Source organism: Rhopalosiphum maidis, chromosome 1, assembly GCF_003676215.2.
Source record: "Rhopalosiphum maidis isolate BTI-1 chromosome 1, ASM367621v3, whole genome shotgun sequence".
Lineage (NCBI taxonomy): Eukaryota > Metazoa > Arthropoda > Insecta > Hemiptera > Aphididae > Rhopalosiphum > Rhopalosiphum maidis.
Window position 1 is genome coordinate 5,618,911 of NC_040877.1, and position 21,253 is coordinate 5,640,163.

Genomic DNA, 21,253 nt, shown 5'->3' on the forward strand with positions numbered 1-21,253 from the left:
AACGCGGAGACAAAAATAGTACTGCACTATGTAACTGTTATTTACAATTCCACGTTCACCCTCATAAACGTTGTATAATATTTAAATTAGTACACGCTTTTCCAGTTCGAAGGACACACGGTGATGAAAACTCGATGACACATTCGTCTACATTTCGTTATTCACGCTAATTTACATTTCAAACAAAAGATTTCATCATTTCGTAATCAGACACCTCGTGTTCTATTATAATTTTTGGATCATAACGTTGACTGGTTATGTCAGCAGCCCGTATTAATATTCATGCGTTTGGGTGAGATTTGCCGTGTTTTAACATTTATCTGTTTGTAGAACAAAATTATGCGCGCAAATATAATCGTTTTATCATAATATTACATTTTATAAGATCGAAAAAATTTCAGAAATTCATAAGCGTGAAATCAGAAATTTCGTACTTTCCGCAATTTTAACGATATACTATTAATTTTAATATAGTATAATAATATGAAATGTATACATACGGTGTTTAAATTGTAGGTAAACGCGTGGTAAAGTCCTTATTCTTAAAAAAAAAATATTTTTATGTACTCTTTCTAGTTATATATCTTAGTAAATTACACATTTAAATATTCTGCAAGACATTTATTTTATACTTTTGCATCTATCTATTTTTTTTCCAATTTAAGCTTTGCATACTAACGTTAATACTTAATGTAAAATTATTATATTAAAATTAAATAAAAATCATCCATTTTTCCCTATGAATTTTTAATCTGATGAGTTTTTTGAGAATGATGGTGATGCATATGAATCGAACTTTGAACTAGTAATTATTGATTAATTTAATTTTTTTCTATTAAGAATTATGTAGTTATGATGATGAGTTTGGAAGATATAGAGGCTATCTATTTATGATTTTAAAATTTTAGTATTAATATTAATCTATCAACAGTGTACAATTTGCAAAACCAAATATTTTTACTACATGTATTATTCAAAATTGTCGTTATCGATAAAAATCAACATAATTATAACAGGGCCTTGCACCCAAATTAATCCAAACCCCTAACACCCTTAAACACCCTTAAAAAAATCAAACACCCAAAACCCATATAACCTTAATGATTCTGTTTTCCGAACACCTGTATTAACCAAAACCCGAATAGATCATTCGGGTTAACATGAAACCCGAATATTTTTTTAATCTTCATGTGATATATAATTTTGTGTGTATTTCAAGTGGCGAGTTCAATTTCTTAGAGTTAAATAATAATAATAACAGGAACAATCTTACAATCAATCATAAGTATATTTAATAATTATTTACAGATATTTACTGATTTTTCCAGATTACTCAACATTTATATTAACCCGAAACCCGAAACCCGAATAAATGATTCGGGTGCTAAGCCTTGATTTATAATTTAGTTGAAAAGTTACGTTCCATATTTTATAAATTTGTCAAACTCGGAAATATGAGTATTTTATTACTTCAAACTATTTGAAATATTTATATCGCATTTTATCAATCAATTTTCCAATATAATCTCTTGATACGAGATGGAGCTAAAAATAATATTTTTGAAGGTATGGAAATAAATTTAAATAGAGTTTTAAGAACCGTCGTAAATAAAATAACACTAGAAAGTCCAACAAAAAATTATTATAAGCTTTTGGGCATTCTAACAGCAAAACGTTTATATGAAAAAATTGCTGTAATATACATAATTTAAATAAACCAACCAATTTAACTTAAAAATTGAAATAATCTAAAATATGCTTTTTAAATATACTTGAAAATTCTAGAAATAATAATTTAATAAAATATAAAGTAAATAATCTTGTATAGTAGTATTATAGACAGTTGAAAAAAAACTGCTTTCGATCTTTTACGACTCGTAATTTTTACTATTTATTACAGGTACAAAACGCCATAATTCATAATCAATAATAATAATAAAAAAATATATTAATTTAAAACATAATTTAAAAAGCACATTGTTAATCATTACTCAATGGCAAAGATGGAATAGTCTTATTGGTTAAAGTACCAATGGGGCTAACAAGTGTACTTATAATAATCTTATTTACTTATCATAAATCTGAAAACTGAAATCATAATACAGGATAATTCTAATAGAGGGTGCAATCAGTAATCATAGTCTATTCAAGAACCCCTGTCACAGTGAAATTCATTGAATTTTCAAACCTATCAACAGAATAACAAAAATAAATTGATATTATAATCTATACCTATATAACTTAGTATTATATTTTCTCCTGAGAATATTTCATAAATTATAATTTGTTCTATATTTTAGTAGGTATGTGATTTAATATTTAAAAATTAAATTGCAAATAATTAATAGATTCATACATAATTCTTATTAATTTTAAAAGTATGTTGTACAATTCTGTAGACAAATTTATATAAAATAAAATATATTTCAATTCATTTATTATACGATCTAATAAACGTTATGTACAATAAATTAAATAAATATACATAATATATATATATACGTCTTTGGTTATTTCATAAAATATTGCATTGGTCTAAAATCAATTAAAAGTTTTACTACACAATTTTTAATAGATATATAAATATATTATGTATTAATATAATATAAAATAAAAACTGTATATAAAATTATTTAACGTGGCTTTAAAATACCACAAGTTTCAAAATAACAAAATCTCTTTATATTTACGTATAATATTAGCAATTCAGACGTAAACGCGTTCAATTTGCATTACTGAATAATATCATATTTTACCCTGTATATATTTAATACATATACATAATTTTACTCTTAAGGAAATATAAACGTTTATAATAAAAAATAAAAGCGATCTGTTAAAATTAATTTTCCATTTCATGTCTAAAATAATATATTCTTATAAAGAAGCCGTTTATTTCTTTAATTAATAATTTAAAAGGACCCCATAAAATATGTATTCCATAATAATGGATTGAAATCGTTATTGTCTAGTTAAAGAAAATGAAATGTCGTGGATTTATATTTGTTTGTTGCTATACTAGGTATATAATATTGAATTGAACTATATGGAATCAAAAACAAAAAATATAAATGTTGAGTTTATTTTATTTTTTTTTAAATCTATTATTGGAAACGCAATTTTTTTGTTAACGTTCAAAATCCTGATTTTTGATTCTTATTATAGTATACAAATATTGTTTACTATTAAACGAATAAAAATGTAAAATATTTAATGACAATATAAAATTAATAAAATTTACTTTATGCTGTTTATAAAATTAAATATGATTTAATTTAATCTTAATGCAGCCCAAAATTAAAAACATAATAATTATACCTAATCGAAAATGATGTGTTTTTTTTTAATGGAAAAAAAAAATACAATAATTTGTATATTTCCAAACACAATAAGTAAACAAGATAATGTATTTAATAATTATAAATAAAATAAACAAAAAAAAAAAAAAAAACAATGAAAGAAGTTGTCCATTTATGAAACTTCACTCTTCAAGACAAATTTGGTTTATTTAATCATGCACATGATAATAAGTACGTTAGGTTTGCCGGTTTAAAATAGTTCAATAAATAATCGATGAATACTAAAATATCTACGCATATTATTCCGTTAAGTTATTTATAAACTATTAACCTATAGTAACTAAATTTCTAAATTGTGTCGAAATAAACAATATCAATTTTGTTTAAAACTAATTTATAGTAAATTTCAATATTTTTTTTCGCGATTTTTAGATAGTATTTTTAAAAATAAAATTGAATGCTCCAATGCTTCTACTTTAAAAAAGTATTTGTTTTCAAAAGAGTACAAATAAAAAATAAATCGTTAAAATAAACGAAAGTATTCCAGAATAACATAAATAGTAAATATAATTTTATGGTAGTTTGAAACTTTTTAAACGTCATGTGTAATATTATTAGCATGGTTCTTGATCTCATTAAATGCTTTAACACAGTATTTTTTTTCTTACAATATAAACAGTTTAACGTGTCATATATTGCAAAAACAAGTAATTTATAGGGAAAGTACAATATATGATCTTCAATTATCCTACATCTACCCTTAAAATTTAATAGGTATTTGTCCAAAGAGTAATTTGTCGGACAGTATAGAACAAAAAATCACAAAATAATGAAAAGTTGTGTCATTTATTTTATTTAGCGTAAAAAACTACTTAATATTCACATTTTGTTATTCCAATATGTACGTATAATGTAAAAACATAACTTTTATTTGTTTGGGAAGTGTTAGTTAGAAATTTCGTATGATATAAATACGTAACGACAGATATTGATGACAGAAAATGATTAGTTAATAAATTGATTGGATTTTGATTTTTAACTATAATCAATAATAATTGTTAAATATTTTAATACTTATAATGATACCTTTATAAGTATATTTAATTCGTTTAGAATAAGAAAAAAGATAAAATCATACTTTTTATTAATATTTCTTTAATATTAAAAAAATCATTTAATATTGATAATATGTACATATTTTAAATTATAAAAAAAAAATAATCTTGACCTTGACGTCTTCTTGTCTATACTATTTTATATATTTATACGTTTATAGATTTAATCAAAGAATACATCATATAATATAATTATCTAAATGTCAACGAATATACTTTTTTACAAAGAAAGGTATAAATGTAATATTATCTATTGTAATATGTATATTGTATATATATTACACAAGACAATATTATAATCCTTTTCATCAAATAAAATTCTAAATAATATTCTGAAATTGAATAGATTTATTTTATTTTTCACAGTCAGCTCAATTATAATTGTATTACCGAAGTAGGACCATTGACTTTCAAAAACGCCGAAATTGCCACAGTGTAAGTTTTTTTAAATGTAACTTGAAATGTTAAATAATACTCACTAAGTAGCCAATAAGATAAAATATTTATTGTACATTTATCTATGTCATTACAGTAACCTAAGAGGTAATCGAAAACTTCAAAAACTGGACGATCAAGCTTTCGTTGGGATTAAAAGTCTTCGCAACCTGTAAGTTTTAAGACGCAAAAGATATTTTAAGAGCATTTACGAAGTTTTTATTAAATAAACGTAACCCGATTTGGTTTCGGGGTATTTACCTGTACTTAAAACACAGCAAAACAGTAGAACGAAATGTACAAATAGTTTCAAAGATAATTTCGTGTGAACTTATATTATTATAACAAGTTTTGTTTTAAAGGAATTGAAATAGGTGTCATCCGTAACTTTTTGTTCTTTCCGCGTTTTCATTATTCCGCAGCTGCAATGCTCACTCTTCCACGTCGCTACACAACACCGAGCTATTTTTCATGTATCGTCACTGCATATACATATATTTGTATGTTTTCTTTTTCCTCAGAGACCTGTCAGAAACATCAATACAGAATCTACCTACAGCCGGTCTCGAAGAACTGGACGTTTTGAAAATCGAAAAAACCTACACTATGAACGTTTTCCCGTCCATCTACAATTTTAAGGTAAAATAAATTACAACATTTTTACTAAGACAGAACGTTGTATTTAACTATAATATGTTTACCTCAGTTTGTATAAAAAAAAATGATTAAACCAATGGGGTCACAAAAATGTAATGAATCGATCATTGGCCACTATACAATGTTTAAAAGACCATTAGTAGATTATTATTGATTTTTAGTGACCCAGATTTAATTGGTATATTAATATTATATAAACAGATAAAAAAAAAAAAAATACTTGTAGTAGTCTGATAATAGTGAGATATAGTATAAGTGGGACTGAGGAGGCAAGGATCTTACCGAGCTGGGAGTCACGATAAGACAAAATGTTACTCCAGAAATAATAATACCGATCGTGCTACGCAGCAAGAGAAACTAGTAAACTGTGGAACGGTACGTTACAATAATCTCGGGGACTAAAAAGGAAGAAGAGTGGTTGGGGAGATACAACGAGAGGTCTTAGGTGGCGGGCAAACATGCCTGTCTGAGAAGTTTCCGACTAATGGTTTAAAAATCATTCGAGGTAAAATTTACAGACCTGTAATATTGTTAAAACTAAGATCCAGTGGTGTCTATATTGATGTTTGCTGTTAATTAATTAATTTTTTATTTACATACAATTTTTGAATGTTTAATATAAGTAACGTGTACAAAGTTTATTTAGATGAATAAAATATGGCGGCTTGGCGAAAAAGTAAAGTAAAAGCAGTCCTCCCTCAAGTCCGGTGTTAAGATAATAAAAAAAAAAAAATAGTAGTAGTAGTAGTAGTAGTAGTGGTGGTGGTGGTGTTATTATGTTAAAAAGGCCTCTGATACATATAGCGGTATCTAAATCCAAAATAGATTGAAAGAAAATACAAGTTTACTTTGGAATCTTGAAGTTGGGTGTTCCATTGTTCCAGTTGGACATTGCCGGATGAATAACGTTTACGTTGTGATATTGAATTCTTCAACAATCATAACAATATTATATAGCATAGAATTCGAAAAACGATTCGGAAAGAAGTTTGGATACCTATAAACATGAACCACGTACTTGCTTACATTTATTTAATATAGGTAAAATATGTTTCGCAGTTTTTATATAGTTTTTCCCTTCGCTTGGGTAAACTTCTTCAGCGAAAATCAGAAAACATATACCATTGTGAAAAGCACAAAATGGATGAAATTTTCAATCGACAAAAAATGGGACTATTTGCGAAACGTTTGAAACTATCGAAGTTATACTCAAAATAGTGTCCACAGAAAAAGAAACAACATGCTGCTATGTAGAATATATAGTTTTAAACCACGTTCTGTGCGAAAATTATATACGTATATATATATATATTTATAGTTAGTTCAAAATAAAGTACGATATTGTATTATTCGATTTATCATATTTCAAGTTTATATCGTGTACTATGAGAAGTTAAAAGCGATGAAACAATACAAATTTTTCTCTACATTTTATAATTTAGGCCATTTCAATATATCACCGATATCGTATACTATAATAATTTAGCTCCATATTTTATGTTTGGAAAAAATCAAAATAATATTATCTAAAAAATCAATAAATATTCCTCTTACACTATCATATTAAAACTAAGGAAAATAATCAACGAATAACAATAAAATGTACAAATTAATTATCTATTTATTGGCCGCATATTTATTGTTAGAAACTTAAGCAATTTCAAAACAAAACCAAAATTCAAAATATTATAATTATTAAATAATTGACAAAAAATTGTTTGCCTCAAAATCGAACCAAATAACAATAATTTAAAATTTAAAAAAAAAGAAAGAAAGTAATTTATTATTCATATTTGACAAATTGTTTCAAGATATTACATTAAGGAAACTTATGTTATATACCCTGATCCTAAGTATTTACTCAAATATGAAATAAAAAAAAAAACTCTTTCTTATACGATCTGAGTTTAACGTTTCGTGTTTGTAATGTACCACACGCGCTACGAGTTCGTGGGCCACAGCACACTCCCATAGTGTATATATATATATATATATATAATATACTATGTCGTTATAAATGTGACCGGTGACCGCGTTCCGGTATTAAAGTTTCACAAGTAGAAGTATATTAATATAACATATTAGGTATTAAATTAGTGTAATAGTGTATACTGTATAATAATACAGAGTACGGTTTCGCGTATATATAGTCATCGGCGCGATCTAACCGATTGCAATTTATCCCCAAATAGCATTACTCGTTACAACGGTCGTTCATGGTTTATTCATCGGACTACAACTAATACAGCATACGACTTATATACATACATTTATGTGTGTGTGTGTGTGTGTGTGTGTGTGTTTGCATACGGTTTGTTCTGCAAGTCTGTGAATTAGATTATATCTTTGCCGTCCATGTCAACGGAATGTGTATATACACAGTGTTTAGGCTCACACTAATTATTATCATTATTGTTACCACTGTGAGTAATTATTTTACCCGCGAATCGTCTTTGAATGTTTTAAGCACTTCTCGATAAATATCTTGGGATTAAATTTATCACCACAACGAAGATGGATGAGGTCGGATTAACTTTACACACTCGCTGTGAATGTTATACATTTTATCCCCTTGATTGCGTTTAATCAAGTAATTAATAAGAATATTCGTCGTTGACGAGTGTGCAGACTAATAGAATAATAATATGCTGTTTACAGACATATTTTGATATTAAAAATTGTACTCGTTTTTTTCAAATGTCCACTAGACATCATTGTGACATTTTTTCTCGACTATACGTTCCGCGGACTTTTTTTCCTTATTATTATAAGTACTTGTATAATGGTTTGTTATAGAACATTAAAGAAGCATGGCTGACATATCCATATCATTGTTGCGCTTTCCATTTTCCTAAAACACACAACCCTCAAGGATACGCGAACCATGAGGTAATAATACTGACTACGTGGTATTACTGCGATTTCTAAAATAATTATAAAAAAAAAATATAATATATCTTAGTTGTTGCTAACCAAACCCAAAAATTGTATTTTATTATTAATATTATTTAGAAACTCCAACAAAAAATGTTACAAGAATGCAAAAATATACCATTTGTAGACGCGATGTCTACGGTAAAAACAATGCATTCAACAACGGAGAATTTTATCGGCGACGAAATATTTCATTCTGGCGGTAAGTATTAATGTTTAAAAAGTGTTTTACTATGCTATTATACTATTATAATATTACAACGATATGTTGTTGCGTATGTAATATTCGCGCAATCCATGCGAACATCAAACTAGGTAAACCCATCATTAAACTTTCATTGAACACCGCGGTCACTGTCCCACTTTAAAGTTTGTACTTGAGACTTGATAAAATTTCAATTCAATTGTTTTTTTTTTATTTTATAATATTTATTAATTGATTGTATAACTAGAAATGTATAGCAAAATAAACATTAAACTTGTAGTGATAAATAGAAAGTAAAATATGTTTACTGGTTAATTTTGCACAACAATCATCAAATTTCAATAGTGATGACAACAAATAAATTGCAACAACCTGTTAGTTGCAATTTAAGAATATAACTCATAAAATATACAAAAGAGAATGTAAAACATGACCCAATAATTATTTCGACCTGGTATATGATTATATGAATGACTAGCTCAAAAAATCTACACGAAATATTACTTAATTGTATTTAGCCTACTAAAATATAAAATTAAAACTTTAAAGTACTTAAACAAATTAACAAACTATACTTATTTACTTAACTTATTAAATTAACTGTTTTCAGAGATTATGTGCTTATAGAAATACTAAGAATATCATAAAAATAAATATTTATACGACAGTTTAAAAGATTTTATTTAAAAAAAAAAACAATAATATCAAACTTTAAATTTATAATGTATCCATTTCTTTCGTGTCATAAACATACAGCTCTTCGTTAGTTTCCAAAAGATTAAAATATTAAAATTATACAAAACATTGTTATAACTTATAAGAAGTATTAATACATATTAATTTCAAAAAAAAAAAATATATGAATTATTTATAATATTTTTTAGTGTTTGGACATTTTACAATAAATCGATTTATTTTTAATAACTTTGATCGTCAATTATTATTTATTTTTCAGTAGCTAAAAGGTTTTAATATCATTTGAGATTAATGTGTACCTAATAATGTAATATAATTTCAATAATGGTGAATTTTAAAATAAATCATATAAACATAAGAAAAATATTTAAATAACCTTCACTTATCTATTTTCAATATTTTGTAAAAATTACCAGACAAAACTAGAATAAATCTACTTTTTTATAAATACTTTATAACACATGTTTACTACTACAACTATACACCATTGGTTGTAAATTTAAAATATGCACCTTCCTTCTTAAAATAATTAATTTACAAACCATTAACAACTCATAAGGTAAACTTATACATTTTACAAAGAATGGTTAAATCGAAATGAATAATAAAAATAAAAATAAATTTTCTAGTATATGATATATTTTATACTCTATACACATATTATATGTGTTCATACAAAAACTATAAAATATTGTTCCTCAAACATGATATTTTTAGTTGGAAATTATTATTGTCATCATACCACAACTGCAACTGTACCTATAAAATAACGAAAGCCATAAAACACATATCTGCAGTACAAAAAAAAAAATCTACAAGTTAGAAATCGTGACTTAAACAACAAAGTCAGGATTAACACAATGGAAATATAGACGTTTTGAAATTAAATAGCATTTACCTTGATAATAGTATTCAAATAGATTTGTATGTTTTAATGATAAGTAATTTATATTAATCGAAGTCATCAATAGATTCTTCTCTTAAATATAATTTATTTCCACACACTTAAAATGTAAATGATGATGTTCAAATTTTGTGCTGTAAAAATAATGTAGGAAGGAATTGAAGTTACATTAACATATGACTCACTATGACATTGGACTTCCATAAAAACCCAATTAGGCATATATATATATTATTATTATAGGTACATTTTCAAATTTCGACGCTTCCAGGGAAGAAGGCCGTTAACGACATTTTGGTCGAAAATGAGTTAATAGAGTTTTGGCGTAAACGCCACGATTCTCTATCGATCGAGCCAACGATCGTATCGATACAATTTTTTTACGAATTACTATCGGTTTTTAAATATTTTACGTAAACATCATTAATTATTAGGTGTGTAGTTATATTCGGCGTAAACGACTTTTATCAGGCGTAAACGACTATTAAATATGTCGTTTACGCTTTTTTTTCTTGTACCGGTCGATATGATATTGTGAGATTATGTTGAAAAATAATGGGTGTAAGTCCCATATTATCATTTATAAGCTAATTTCTACCGTTATATCAGTAAGTTGTATAGTTGTAAGTAGAATACACTAGATACATGATCAATTAATAGATTGATACACGAATTATACGTGTAAGTGATATTCCTATAGAATAGAACAGAAAAATATATTGTATTTTTATTTCGACTCTCCTGTAAAATTACGAAAATGTCGTTTACGACCTTCTTCCCTGGAAGCGTCGATTTATATTTTTTTTTGCTCTTACCCCTAAAGCAGTGTGTATACACACATAAATATTTTGTAAATTGGTTTAAAATACAATTTTGCATATAATACTATATTTAAAATAAGCATTTATAAATAGCATTTTTTTATATATATAATAAAATATATGTTTCATTTTAATCCTATAGTATAGAAATTCCGTTTTTACACACTATTTCAATATGTTTTTTTGGAACGTTGAATATAACTATCGTTCAATTATTTAATTTAGTTAAAGTTTTAAAAAAAATATTTTAAATAATGTACTACACTAAGCAAGTATTTATAAATAATATAATTATATCCAATATTTTCAATATTATATCAAAAATAAAAAATATAAATACTTAGTTTTAAAATATTTTATATTTTATAATATGTTTATAAAATACATACTTAATATTTATTTTTAATTGTATTTTAAAATACACTTATTAATATTTATCTCTGTGAAAAATACAAAAACATAATTAAGACAATAAATTATTTTCCAATAATACAGGTTAGACACACAAATTATTAATATTGAAAACTTGTAAAAAATTAATATTAATGTTGTACCTACCAGTAAATATATCATAAATCTGATTTAGTTGAATTATTAAACGTTTCATTTAGTTAAGGGTGGTGGATTTGTTGTTTAGATAGTTGATGGATTTAATATTTCTTTTCAAAATCACCAACAATATAAATTAGTACTTAATCCAAAAACTCACTATAATTGTCTGAACGTGTATTATTCAACTGCATTTAAACAAAATTAAGAACATCTTCTTTCGTATATTATAATACAATATACAGATAATTTTAATAGCCATAGAATAAAAACTATTACAAAATCAATATAAAATAAAAAAATACCGATATTAATTTTTAACATTGCCAACTAATCAAATAATATTTTAGACAAAAAAAAAAATAGCTCTTAAAATAAAAAATCTCTACTTTACATGAGATGCATACTTATTATAGTTTAAGGTTAAAGTTTCGATGACAATATAAACTCAAATTGTAATTAACAATTTACAAAGTTATCGTCAAATACAGTGGTAGGTTCCTACCCGTAGATGTGTATATAAAAATACATGTCAATTAACAACAATATCGATTAAATAATAAATTTAGCATTCAAATAATAAAGTTGAATTGTGTCCAATAACACATTTCAATTATTTTCCAACTAAACCCAAAACGAACATTGTTCAGTGATAAATTATTATGAGTTTCAGTTTATGACAGTGACAGTATATTAACGTCACGCGTTATTGTATAAATCTTCACTCATATATGATGTACAATATGATAAAAATATATTATAATTATATTATTTTAAATAACTATTTATTTCTCATTTTTTTCTTTCGATTATACATAATTGAAAAAATATAATAAAGATTAAATGTTATATTTATATTTGGCATTGATTTTCATTAATTAAATAGCAAACATAATTTTTAATTACATTATAATATAATATTACACTAAACATTTTTCTGAAAATATTTTGAACATTTTCCTGATTGTAACAAATTCAGAATTTTAAGTTTCGGGAAGGTGATATTATACAAACATTTATCTTATATCTCTGCTTATCTCAATTTAAAATTTTTAATTATAATAAATTATATTCGACAATATTTGATATTTACTTGGCACGTATTAATACAATAAAATATATCTAGAGTAAAATATCATATAATATCTGAAATGCGTAACAAAAAATATTATATCGTTCTAAAAAGAATGGAAATTACTCTAAAATCAATAATAAAAATAGTAAAAGTTTGACATTTTTTCCTTTAAATGTATTGTTTTTTAGCAAAGTGGATTAAAACATTTAAAACATTTAAATACCTTTAATATAACATAATATTACCCGATAAAACTTAAGGATTTAGTTTAAAAAAATATACTCTTATATACAAACACTTCGTATACAGTGGCGTCATTTCAAATGTTGTCGGGGCGTGAAATAAACTTAGGTTTATTGATTACTAATGGTACCGAAACCGCACAACGACAAAATCATTCGATGCAAATTTACTCCTTTGCAGCCGCATGTTCCTTAAAATTACATCAAATTATATCATCTTTCCCTCACAATATTATAGTTAATGACTATACCACACTTAACCCCCTGTAGTACCTCCATAGCAAAACCAGCGAATGCAACCGATCACATATAGGTAATATCGACTTACTAAACCGTTTGATGTAGACGTGACAGTCGGTACCAAAGTTGACGTGATTTGCGGAAACGTTTCGAAAAACTATCTGGAAGTCAAGTGTTACCCGGAACCGGATGCGTTTAACCCGTGCGAGGACCTGATGGGAAACTGGACACTACGAGTAGCCGTATGGATCGTGGCCGTGGCCGCTTTGCTGGGAAACATGGCCGTGTTGTTCGTGTTGCTCAGCAGTCGATTCCGATTGACTGTACCCAAGTTCCTCATGTGCAACTTGGCCATGGCTGACTTTTGCATGGGCCTCTATCTGTTACTGATCGCCGTCATGGACGCTCGTTCGATCGGACATTACTTCAATCACGCCATATTCTGGCAGAGAGGTAACCTAATAAATATTATGTATATTATGTTTACAGAAGGGTTTTATTTGCAGCTTTATAATTTTTACATGTGTTAAATGAGATTGCCTCCACCCATAACTACATTGTTATACAAAAAATTAGGCAATTATTTTTTCAACTCAATATATTCATTTCCACGGTGTTACCCAAAATCGCAAATACGTTTTATGTCTTTGGATCTTGGAAATAGGCTAAAAGTGCAAAAATAAATTGTATTACCTGATACAATATTTTACCCGTTGTACTGTAAGTTTCAGTTTAAAATTTGATGCTAATTATACTTATTTCTCAAATGTATAGTATTGTTCTATTGAAAGAAAAACAGTAATGAATTTGGGTTGAAGTTTAGTGTTAATGTATCGTAATTTTACGAATCTTCAAAAATTTTCAGATTAGACTACTTAAAAACTGTGATCTTCAAGTTTCAAGTTTAATATTAAAGTATTTTTTGACTATGATTTTAATAAAATGTACATTAATTTAGTAAAATTTTTTTGTGCTTAAGGGATATTTATTTAATTATTTTTATCATTTTTGATTTCGTTTGTATCATGTTTTGTGTTTATGGGTTACAAACTATTTCCAACTAATTTTAATTGTTTAGCGTTTTGTTTTTATAGGTTTACTAAATTTTAATTTTTTACTATGAACATTTGTTTTATAAATATCATAAATTATAGATATATCATCACCATTAAACCATTATTAATTTATAATATAATCATTAACATTTTTATCTAAAACAATAAAGTGAATAAAAAAATATTGCCTAAATCACTATACATGGTATACACATTTTTTTTTAAATTCTTAACTATTCTGCGTGATATGATAATAATTATATGCTTTTTAGTTTTTGGTATATAATAATTTCTGAAACATTTCTCGACAATAATTAGTTGCTAATGTATAATACAATTTTTTATTAAATATTTCATATTTCATATTTATAAAAATTAATAAAATAATAGTAGAAATATTAACATTGAGAAATAAGAAATATGTGTATCCTTTAAAAATAAATTCAAAAACCTAAAAAAAGTATAATGATAAAAATTTAATTTCATTACCTCAAGTCGTTAATAAAAAAAAAAGAAATACAACAATTAATGTTGATGAAAACAAAAGCAAAGTAGTAAAAATATGCATCTGATTTATTTATAATTATGTTATTAAAATATATGATATTAATCACTATGGTCCCGTGAGACATCCCGTGCCGCAAAATATCGTATCTGTTTAGTTGATCAAATTAATTCAGAGTTTGTTGCTCGTGCACTTTGAAATTCATAGGTATTATTATCGGACATATTAATTGAACGATGTTCGTCGATCAAAAACAACGAGACGTAACAAGTTAAACAAACTTTTCACCGGATCTGCTACGCGATACTACATAACTTTACCGAGTATATAATACTATATAGTCAGTTTATGGGCCGTATTTAATTACAAAAATAAAATAATACACCGTTAACTTTGAGTCACGAAAAATAAATTGTTTTATCATCGGTGAGTGAGTTAGTTGTACCTATACAAGAACGAGGTGGAATGCCGTAATCGGAAACGATTTGATTGTATACATCTGGAATGGCTAAACTATTTTGACGGGGATCTACTAAGAACATATATTTCCTTTGAGGATCGACTTCGATAATTTTTTTTTTATTATTGAGTATACTTCACCTATAATTATTAACAAACATATATTTTGTACAAATGATAAAATAAAAATCTATTTTACAACTAATTTCTAAAATCTATTTGACATGCAAATATGCAATAGTTAATACATTATCTCGTTGTTGTGGAATTGTAACTGTTGCACTATATTTTTGATAAGTTGATTATAATCTGAATAATTAATAGTCGCTGACTACTAAACGAAGACACTGCTCTAAGTAGACATCGGAAAGTGTAACTCGGTGTAAAGATTTAAACATTTTTATGGGAGATAATGCTGTTTCACACAGATATGTTGACCAAAAACAGGTTATCAAATTTTCCCAACGATGATAAGCATTCGATAAAATTGACTAAAAATAAATTCTAACATCGACTTTGAAATTGTCCGCGACCTACTTTTTAGCCACCCCTGGTAGACATCATACAATTACACAAAATATATTGCACACGCCATCGTTTTAAATTAAAAAATAAAACTCATCACATGCTAAATGGGTGACGATGATTGTCACGATATTTATTAGTTTTCGCTTGTTAAATATAAGTATATTATACTTGTTGCTATTTTATATTGCGAATAATTTTCAAAGTTCGATACTTTCATACCACTTACTGTCTGCGTGACAGTGTTTTGTAACACGCGTATATATAGTATATACACTATGTATACGTATAAAAAGACTCTTTAAAACGCTCGATTTGAAACCTTAAAAAGTACATACAATTAGAATAGTGTCTGTATAGTACCACCACAGTTGTTAATAGTACGAGCATAATATAATAATATAATGAAAACATTGAAAACTGCAACCGTCCGGTTGCGCTTTTATCCAATATTATAATATTTCATTTGAGTGTTATTCATTATACGATTTCTTATTAAAAAAAATTTACTATCGCTTTTTATTATTTGTATTGTATCCATTTATATAAATTAAAAAAAAAAAAAAATCAATTTCCCAGTTTAACTAGTTAGCTAAATCACCACCAAGGTACAATACAATATTATACTTATACACAATGCAGTTGTTCGGGTTATTAACATTGATAACGACGGTTTATACAATATAGGACGTTTAGTTGTGTAAAAGGACATTAAAAACGTTAAATTCGTCCTCGTCCTTTAAAACGGCAATAACTAAATGCCATAAATGCCACTTTATAGCACAACTCGGTGCCTTATCGTACACCGTCGCGTCGTTGTGCCCTGCACATAGCTACTACAAACGCGGACGCCATACTTTGTGCGTGTATAAAAGAGATACGTGGAAAATAGTCTCCGCTTAAAATATGTGTAGAATGTACTCAATTATAGGTTATATGATGTATTGCTTGACACCTATTGATAGGCAACTCTCAATAGCGGACACGTTTTATTTGCCCCACTCCTATGGTTTCTACTATATAGAGAGGCTTAACTATATCACCTGCAGTGTATTTAAATGGAATAAAAAAAACTTTTTTTTTAGGAGATTTAAAAGTAATTAAATTATTGGTTTATAGTTCATAAGTATTATAAACTATGACGGTTTGATTGTTTGATGAACATTTTTTACGTTACGTCAACATTCAAGTAGGTAATAATGAGTTAAGATCTGCTATTGTATACCGGTTTTTAATTTTAATAAGCATACGCATAATTATTATAATTAATGTATAATTAAATATTGGATTATTATAAAGTTATTACAATCTGCCAACTTAATACTAAAGATATATTATTATCATAAATGTGAACAATATACATTGTTTCTATATTACCTAGACAAATCTTATATTATTTGTGCCAATTGTGCCATGCCTATATCATTTTTCTCTTATGACAAATTAACAGTTGTTATACTATTATACCATTTCATGTTTTTGTACCACCCAAATCAATAAAAGTAATATTAAAATTTAAAAAAAAAAACCTTCAAACTATAATACCACGTGTTATCATTATTACAACTATTAATATAATTAATGTGAATTATTAAATTTAATTAATTGTTTATACAGAATACGTTCAATACTAATAATGTTGTGTGATTTAAATTTATGAGTAATAACCAATAATCATTAATATATTAAATACTTTATGACTTCATTAATACTCATTAGCATTTTTAGAACTAGCACTTTGTAGAATAATTATTACTTAACTATTTAAGTTATTAATTATATTTGCATTTTTTTTTTTATTTTAATGATTTAATACGTATGTCATCTCTTGTGTAATTATAAGTCCATAATTTGTTTTAATTTACTATAATTCATTTTAATTTATGAGATTTAACATAAGTTAATTATGTTTGAGGTAGCTGTTCAGATAATAGTGTATAGTCATAGAAGATACCTTCAGTACATATTCTCTGTGATGTTTGAAAATAAAATTTAATTATTTTTCGTGATTGACTTTTTTTATGACAAAAAAGGCCCCATCAAAGTTCATTACACAGTTCTTTGTAATTTTGACATAAAATAGGAAACAAATTTTCGTGTACTCGTTTTTAATCAACATTTACGATATATCTTGTGTTCAATATGCTCTGGCTAAAAAATTAGTTTTATTTATTTTAACTGTCGAGTTACAGGCAACTAATAATTGAATGGTCTTTGACGAATTTCGATAATAATTTGATAAACAAGTGCACAGTTCGTTTATGAATCTGCTATCATCACGATTATTTAATATTAGTCATATTAATTTACTACGTATAAAATGTATTACAAGTGTATGTATACGTAAATAGTAGTGATTGGACGATAGGTACGTAATACGTAAGTGTATGGTAACGTCAAAATAAATTTACAAAAATTGTATGTAAAAAAAAATAATAGTATAATTTCAGTTGACTCGTGTTCTTGAATTTCTAGTTGTTTTTTTACTATAGACAAATAATATAGAAGATTAAACAAAATAAGATTTATGGTATGTACATGACGTAATAATAAATTGAACCCAGACAATGTACCAATGCGCAGTATTAAATATAGTAATATTTTTCTCGACGATTGAAAGTAATCGAATAAAACCCAAAGAAAACAATAATAACTATTTTCTGTCATACGTTCATTCTCTTAATATTGTTATATACACACACTAATATATTAATACTTACATAAATTAATTAGTTTATAGAACGTTAGTATATCGCTTAAACGATGAAATTAGATACGTTGTATTATTATTTACAATACGATCGTAAGGATAAGTATGACGGTACTAACTTACTATAATGTATATATTAAGTAATTTGTCGGATACTTACAATAATTCGTATGGCCATTAAATAAGAAATCCTCCGTCGTTTTTAAATTGTATGCTATAACCTCAACTTTGTACTCAAGATCACTGCATTATAATTATACAGGTATCGGTTGCCAAGTTGCCGGTTTCCTGACCGTGTTTTCGTGCATGCTGTCCGTGTTTACGTTGATGATCATCACCGGCGAACGTTGGTACACTATCACTTACGCCATACACCTGAATCGTCGGCTCAAGCTTGGAGCCTCTGTCAACATAATGGCCGTCGGTTGGTTGTTCTCGCTGGTTATGGGTGCGTTACCGCTGATGGGCACCAGTGGTTACTCGAAGACCAGGTGAGATATAAATTCGACCTATACATCTAGGTGGGATCTTGGTAGAGGCTTCGCCGTTCCAAATTTGCTGCAAGATAAAAGTTATGAAAAATATTTTATTTTATGAGGCAAAAAATGACTAAGAACGAAACGAGTGTGCTGTAAGGCTGATTCTCGAATTTGACTAATTTCGATTAATAAAGATATATTCTGTCAATTTATTATATAAAAATGATAAATACGCGTATATAGTTTAAAACATAAAAATATATACTAAATTTCAATTTTAATTTATTGATTCGGGGACATATTAAACTTAAGTAGAAATCAAATTTTCAAAAATACTACACTCCAACAGATAACGAATAACCAACGCACTGCAAATTATCTCTAGTTTAATAATTCTTCACAACGATTCTGCTATAAAAACAATTGAAAGAGAACCATTGTGACTTCAAAATTATCATGATAAATAACCTTTCAATTTTAATACTGGCAAAAAATCTTCGATGAAGACTAAAAGGAAGTGGTGTCGTGACCCTCTATTAAAATAATAATATTAACGTTATAACAGAAATTAAATAAAAATGCAATCAAATAAAAACATCATTAACATCTTAAAAGAAATCAAATTATATAACCTAATCTAAGCTAAAATTAAAATGTAAATCTTATGAAAACCAAATGTATATTAATAACTAATGGCTTAATAACTAATGTCCATGTTCAATAAAAAAAAAAAGTTTAGTATCACCCCTTAATTAAACACCTCATTCAAGTATGTTATAGCTTACTATTTACTTATAAGCTTACCATTGTAGATTTGATTGTATTGATTATTTATTTAAAGTTTTAAAAAAAAAGTTTATTCAAATATTATACTTAACATAAAAATATAGGCTATTATATAAATATCAAAAAAATAATTTTTATTATGGAGATAAGTCAAGAAAAAATAAATAGTGTATATAAAGAATATATTTTTCAATATAACGGATATACGAATCAAAATTTAATTTTTCATCTATTTTCTTGTTACAAACTTAAAATTTATACTTATAATTATAAATAATTAATTTTAATTTCTAGTTGAAATAAAGCAAAAATAATATAAACCAAAAACATCGAATAAATATTATATTATGCAATTTTGCACAACATAAAGACCAATACGCAATAAACGCTAAGTAGAACATTATTAAAAATAAAAATGTAATTGAAAAATATATAACGTTTGATTAAGTGCTTCTTAAAAGTTATACAACGTGTATCGTATTTTATTTAACGTTGTGGAAAAGCTGTAAAAAATTTAAATTAATTGTAACCAAATATATTCAATTCTATACAATTTGATATTTTATATTATAATAAATCTCCAATAATTACTTTCTATAGAATCAGGTGAAAATTTTAAAGTACTTTAAATATTTTAAAAACATTTTTCTGAGGATTGTATTCTGTTAAACAAAAAAAAATATTTTAAAATCAATAGTTTCTAAAAAGAAAATCTAAAACAACAGACCATAATAAAAAACATATTTTATATTTTACCTTATTTTATAAATAAGATTATATTATTTTGAAAACGGATTGTTTAACTTGGTGATAAACCCAAATATAAAAAGCTGGCTCTATATTTTGTTATACGATTCAAAAAATATATGAAAGTCTTATTTAAACTTATATACTCCATAATAAATCATAGTTTCCAATTCAATGTATAAAATAATCATCAAAAGTGCATACTTGTACGTCAAATTGTTATTATGGAAGGTTTCCGTTTGATTTTATACCCTATCATGATATAGACATTATTATAAACAGGCACACAGCCTAATGTATGGTTCAAAATATTTTTTTACATAACCACTTTAAGTATTTAAAATAAGGTTAGGTATATGTATATTAATCAGTTCCCATTAAAATATAATATGCCTCGACCTAATTAAAAGAACTGAAAAAATCGTTTAATTAAAAAAAAAACATTAATATTTTTCCTTTATCAATTATATATTATAATATTCTGCAGTATGACGATTATTATACAATATTGTAAATATTGTAAGATACCCCCACTCTATTTCATAAAATTAAGAATTGAACAATAAATAAGTCATCTCATTGAAATAACACATACAAATATATGCTTTCAAGTAGAAATCATTTCCAAAATCATCAAAATTATAAGAATATAAGTATACGTATTTGTGGCATCCACTTAGTGTAATCGTATCTAATGGATATCCATTTCATGAAAATTACGATTACACTAAGTGGATGCAACAGATACACATTGCAGCTATATTTTAATATTTTTTAATTAATACTCAATTCTTGCACAAATTATAGTAGGTACT

At 26.0% G+C, this 21,253-nt stretch overlaps 1 protein-coding gene across 2 annotated transcripts in view; it reads left to right on the forward strand.

The window, feature by feature from the left end:
* Positions 1–21,253, forward strand: part of LOC113559318 (lutropin-choriogonadotropic hormone receptor-like) — a 118,488-nt gene that overhangs the window by 89,644 nt on the left and 7,591 nt on the right. For both annotated transcript variants that reach the window (XR_003405925.1, XM_026965000.1), the window contains exons 8-14: positions 4,781–4,849; positions 4,947–5,021; positions 5,371–5,488; positions 8,303–8,395; positions 8,519–8,642; positions 13,278–13,625; positions 18,689–18,917. Coding sequence is in view for 1 of the 2 variants with exons in the window: in XM_026965000.1 (XP_026820801.1) it covers positions 4,781–4,849; positions 4,947–5,021; positions 5,371–5,488; positions 8,303–8,395; positions 8,519–8,642; positions 13,278–13,625; positions 18,689–18,917 (1,056 nt within the window). In the remaining variant the exon portion in view is untranslated. The remainder of the gene's footprint in view (positions 1–4,780; positions 4,850–4,946; positions 5,022–5,370; positions 5,489–8,302; positions 8,396–8,518; positions 8,643–13,277; positions 13,626–18,688; positions 18,918–21,253) is intronic.